The sequence below is a fragment of the Cyprinodon variegatus genome, unplaced genomic scaffold, assembly GCF_000732505.1.
Source record: "Cyprinodon variegatus isolate N-32 unplaced genomic scaffold, C_variegatus-1.0 Scaffold183, whole genome shotgun sequence".
NCBI lineage: Eukaryota > Metazoa > Chordata > Actinopteri > Cyprinodontiformes > Cyprinodontidae > Cyprinodon > Cyprinodon variegatus.
The window spans coordinates 442,026-447,712 of NW_015150636.1; the positions used below are offsets into that span (position 1 = coordinate 442,026).

General features: G+C 38.6%; 1 protein-coding gene across 1 annotated transcript in view; it reads right to left on the reverse strand.

Annotated features, from left to right (window-relative positions):
• Positions 1 to 5,188, reverse strand: part of LOC107087405 (disintegrin and metalloproteinase domain-containing protein 10-like) — a 28,096-nt gene extending 22,908 nt beyond the window's left edge. The window contains exon 1 of the mRNA XM_015378974.1: positions 5,012 to 5,188. Coding sequence (XP_015234460.1) covers positions 5,012 to 5,078 — 67 coding nt within the window. The 5' untranslated portion in view covers positions 5,079 to 5,188. The remainder of the gene's footprint in view (positions 1 to 5,011) is intronic.
• Positions 5,189 to 5,687: the final 499 nt, after the last annotated feature.

Below are 5,687 nucleotides of genomic sequence, written 5' to 3' on the forward strand. Positions count from 1 at the left end.
GGGGTTGTTAAAGGGAATTGCTGGCCTGGCTGAATAGGCTAGGTCTTCTGTTCCCCTGTAAAGGGGTTGGGGCTGCTATGACGGTGGGAAGGAATCAACTTGATCTGAATTGGAAAAAGCTTCCTGGATGGAAGCGAAATGTCTTCAAACTTGGAAACAAAGTCCAGTGGATTGTTTTCTAACTGTTTTGGAATGACTATGATCTGGATAACGAAGAATCTTCACCTGATGTAGGACTGCAAGATTCATCAGATTAAACACGATACATTAATTGGTGAAATAATCAGAAACTATTTTAGTCTTCAATTGTTACCTGCAGCATACAGACGCTGAAACATGCCATTAGCTGAGGATGAAATTAAAAAATCTCAGCAAATCCAGCGTGCAAAGAGAAAGTGACATTTTGGAGGCCAGTAGAGAGGCAGCTGATGCTGGATTGATGGTGAATCAACCAGTAAAGGCTGGGCTTTGTTAGAACTTCGTCATTTTTTTAATCTGCAGATTAAAGTTGCACCGATCCCGGGCTGATCCCTGCTTCCTGACATGTGAATTTGCCAAATACAGGATTTCTTTTTTAATATATAACCAACACTCTCAGTTATAAGATCACAAAGCAACTTTAACATTTCAATCTTATTTTACTGAAAAACATTGATCAGAACCGTTAAACTGCTCTCAAATATAAATCAAAGTTTAGAGCAGCGACAGAGTATTTTTATATCAGACCATTGCAGAGGAAAAGATCAGTTTCAAATCGAAGTATCGGCCGATCTAAAATCGATCACTTCCTACTGCAGATGAATCCTTTACTACGGAGTTCAAAGTTTATACTAAAGATATCAATCAAGAACAAGATGTCATGTTATGTAAACGAAAGGCTGATTTTAAAAACAGGAATAAAACAATTTGCTTATTTTCTATCGTCTTTATATATTTCTATTAGATATCAAATAAGCTATTAAATATATTCAGAATACAGCCATTTTTATGCAATCAATTTTTAGAATAATCATCAGAATGTTGAATTAATGAAATGAGTGTTAGCTGCAGTTCCAAACAGCTGTGATCATATGTCCACCTGTTTAGGACGTTTTTGAAGACAAAACTAATCGTCTTTCAGGGCAGCAAAGAGAAGCATGAAAACCATCAGGAAGATATTAGTTTAAAAACAAAAAGTACGACACCCAAAAACAAAAATCCTCCCAAGAATTCATCAATTGAGAAGACATATTTATTGGTCTTCCTATAAAAGAGGGATATAGCAAATGTAAATAAGTGGTGATATCATTTTGATTCAACCAAACTGCCAAATGTGTCAGGGCTGATCCAACAACAGACACTTTCAAAATAGAATTAAAAAGATAGAAATCTGCGTGTTAAAGCTCAAAAAGAGGTATTTGGGATTTCTATCGATTGAATAAAAAAAAACAAAAAAAAAAACAACAGACGCCAGCTTTGGAGCTGCTTCAGCACCAGAGGAGTGGGAGGAGGATATGAAGGGAAAGGTTTCTCATGCATATCCGCCCATTTCACATTTAAAAGTGAACCAGAAAAAAAAAGGAAACCAAAACAAGAAGATCAATGTGTTTGAGTAAAATAAACTGCTAGGATTAGTTCCTGTTTATAATGTCAAACTAGCAAACCGGAGGATTACATAAAAATCCGGCAGCTTTCCCACAAAACAGACAATATACAATTAGAGCCGCCTGGCAGGTAATTAGTCTGACTACAAAGTCGTCATTTACTGGATACCGTAAATAAAGGCTGAGCAACAAACGCAGATAAATGCTCCAGATTTCAGCCTCTTCACTCTTCATAAGCAGCATCAAATATTTAGGCGGCAACATTGAATTTTTCATTGAGGTAACTGTGAGAAGAGAAGAATGTCTGGAATTACCTAATCGGTTAAGTCTTTCACTAATGCACCAAAGAGCCAATGAAACAAAGAGTGAAAACAAAAACGTTAGAGGCCCGTTTGTCCATTATTCTCTTTTGAAATCAGCACAGATCAAATCATTTTCTATTGAAAACAAATTACTGTCATAACCAGGACTCAGTTTGAGAGGACCCTTTTTAGGAAAATAGGATTTAAAAAATCCCAGCGATGCCTCACATCTCAGAAAAACATCAAATGAAGCAGTGAATTATTATACTACTGCTTTAATTAACCTCCTGGTGTTAATTTTCATTTATACGTTAATGTCTTTTAATAATGTTAAACATAATAATCCCTCAGATTTTTTCTGTTTATCTTCAAAACTAATTTTATTGTCAAAACTAAAAAAAGTAAAAATAACTTATAAAGTGTTGATTTTACTTATTAAAGGGAAAAACGCTTTGTCAAACCAATCTGAGTGGGTATGACAAATGTTCATCAGTGTTTCTATAAAGTCTCTGCTTACTAGAAACAAGCCTTTTAAATTGTGGTAGAGAAATGTTAACACTTTCTTTTGTTGCAGATTTTTTGGTGAAAAGTCATATTTAGGGGTGTAAACAATAATCGTTTTGTATCGATGCATCAATCCAACTGCCGACGATCCGATGCATCGACACGTCCACAAGAGTATCGATTCATGCTATTTTTTATCCATTTGCTCCTGGATGTAATTCTGACTCCCACACTGCGGAGGCGCTAAACCTACTTTGCGCTCCTACCTCGCTTCCTTTAGCCACTACCCTATTTCCACTTGCAGTATTTTTTGATGCAAGTCCTTTCAGAATCTATAACATAGAGGCATTATTGTTTTTCATTGAATGAGGTTTTCATAGGCCTAGGTGGAGAACACCTTTGCTACTTCTGCTTTCTGCTGTTGTTTCTCAAATACAACGCATAAAGAGATTATAGCCTTCTTTGATTTATTTCAAATTTGAAACATTGTCCAGCCTGTAAGTAGCCTGGGTGCCATTCCGAACTTAGTCCCGCCCACAAGGTTTGAGGTCGGGAAGTTTGGTCTGGCTCTGCTCCATAGTAGCGCGAGTATGATCGCCCACCCTCAGGCGATCCAATCAAATTGTCAGGGCGGGCTTTATACGATGATTGACAGATGATCAACAGTAACGTAATCAACCACGTCACCAAAGCGCGCTTAGGTGACAACAACAATGGCTGCCGCCGGAGAGTTGAGGTGTGTAGATTCTGCTATTAGGTCTGTTCTAGAAGATATCGACAGCAAATTAATTTTAAAAGAGGAACAGAGAAACGCGATCAAGGCTCATCTTCTTATTCTAGGCGTGCAACTGCACGCTTTGATTTTTGTTGACAACAACTATGCGTCGCTTAACATACGTCACGCACTCCGTTGCTCTTATTGGTTGTAGGTCTATCCAATTGAGTGCAGAGGCATTTTTTTTCCTGGTTCGTTCGAAACACGCCCCATAATCACAGCTCTATGGAGCAGCATCAGACTTATTCTGACTAGGATTGAGTAGGACTACGTCAGGCTAGCCTGCAAGGTAAAAAACAATGGAATCGTATCGTGGTGTATTCTTGAGTATCGAAAATAATCCAATCGTTGGGTCAGGAAATTAATACTGAATAGAATCGCCGTGATGGGTGTGATTTACACCCATAAACATAGTCATTCCAAAAAAAAAAGTTAAAAAAAACAATCCGCTGGACTTTGTTTCCAAGTTTGAAGACCTTTCGCTTCCCATCCAAGAAGCTTTTTCAATAAAAAATGAATTCTCTGTTTAGAAAAAAAAAAAACATTTTTGAACTGAAAAAGCTTCCTGGATGGGAAGCAAAATGTATTCAAACTTGGAAACAAAGTCCAGTGGATTGTTTTATTTTTATTTTTTTTACCATTTGATGGTGGACTTATTGGATTGCTTTGTATTCAGGATTTGATCTGCATGACGTGCACATGAGCTTAAGGTGTCAAACTGATGGTCGAATAGTTTAAAAAGACATATATATAACGGAAAAATCTAAATTGCTTTGATGATTGATTAGTGTATCATATAGCATAAACGATGTTGGCGGACTCCAGGAGGATCGCTCAAAATTTAAAGTTCTAGAAGAAATCCTGAAAAGGTTCACCACTGTGCAAAGTTTTCACTCTTAAATGAATGATGGCCACTACCAAAGCCCTACTGAAATGACTCTGTTCCGCTCAAAAGGTATGGCTTTATAAGCCTGCTTCATGTCGTCAGACAGTTTCTTCCACAGCTTTAGATAGTATTTACCTCTGGCTGTGGCTACTAAAGTAGAACTTAGTTTTCCAAAAACTGGGTTTAAGCAGACAAACAGTTTATGCAGGATTAAGAAAATAAAATCCCAATCATCTGCTTTGACTCTATGGTGAATCTGACTATCTTGGTCAGATGGTCAAAGGAGTTTAACAAGCCTGACAGGAAATAAAGCCAATTTAAGAAATGTTTAATGGCAGAGAATCCCATTTCCCAGCACTTTGTGTTATAAAAAGCTGTATTATCACAGAGCTATTATTGGAAACAACACATATATGCTGTTTTTATTAAACCAAATTCAAGAACAACAGTAAAAAAATAAAAATATTTTAAAAAGCTAGATGATAAATGGATTATCTGCTTTGAAAAAGGTCGGATTTTGAAAAAAGAAATCCTTAAAATATGCTACCGTTAGCTGCTAGCCTATGTGTTAGCATGGAGCTAACGGTCCGTTAGCCCAGTCGGTATATCCATCTTCTAACAACAATGGCTGTCGCCTGTGTTCGCACCATAACAACAGAACCAGGCCGAAGGAATAAAATAAAAATAGAATAAATAAAAACCGGTGACAACACGCGAGGAACAACATATCGGCTTCGGTTTACAGCCACAAACTGCGGGAATCCCGCTCGGCTTTGACGCAACGTATCTTTTGTTAGCTTGAAGCGAGACGGTAGAAAAGGGTGCAGTCCTGCTTACAACAAGCAGGCCCCGCTGCTCATCCTCCCTCCCGTTAGCTAACGGGCTCCCAGCCGCTACTGCTGCTGCTTCACCCGTTCCTCCCAGATTCTCCCCCTCCCCGCCTAAAATGTCCCCCACTCACCTTGGGTGTAGCTTAGCAAGTAAACGAAGAGGAAAACTTTAAGCGGTAGCAAAGGTGACACATCCATTGTTAGAGCATTGATGCCGTTTTCACTTAATTGTCCTCTTCAGGAAGGCGCAGACGCCCTGTGTGTTTATTGCAGCTTCCTCTCATCGCCTGCTCTCTCCTGCTCCAGCGTCGTGACGTCACACGCAGGGTGGCTGGGATCTCCCCCCCCTCCCTCCCGGTTATTATCTGAGCCTGGATGGGTTTCAGCTCTAAGCATGGGGGGGATGGGGGGTGTTAACGACAACCTTCACCAGATAACATCCATCATTACACACATGACATTTAAATCAAAAAACACTATTTTATATCGTTTGATCCTACAAAAAGCTTATTAAAATGCAGTTTAAATAGAGAGTACTGTACAACAAACCCAAAATATCAACAAATTCAATTAAAAATTATTTTAAAAATGGATCGTCCTGGAAACCACAATCAACTACAACACAAAGGAAGCTCAGTTCAGTTCATTTTATTTCTATAGCTCCAATTCACATCATGTCATCTCAAGGCGCTTCACAGTTCAACAGATCATCCAGTCAGATTGATTCTAAGTTTTCTGTCTAAGGAAAACCAGCTGATTGCATCGACTCATTGACTCTTCAGCAATCCCTCACACTAAGCATGCTTG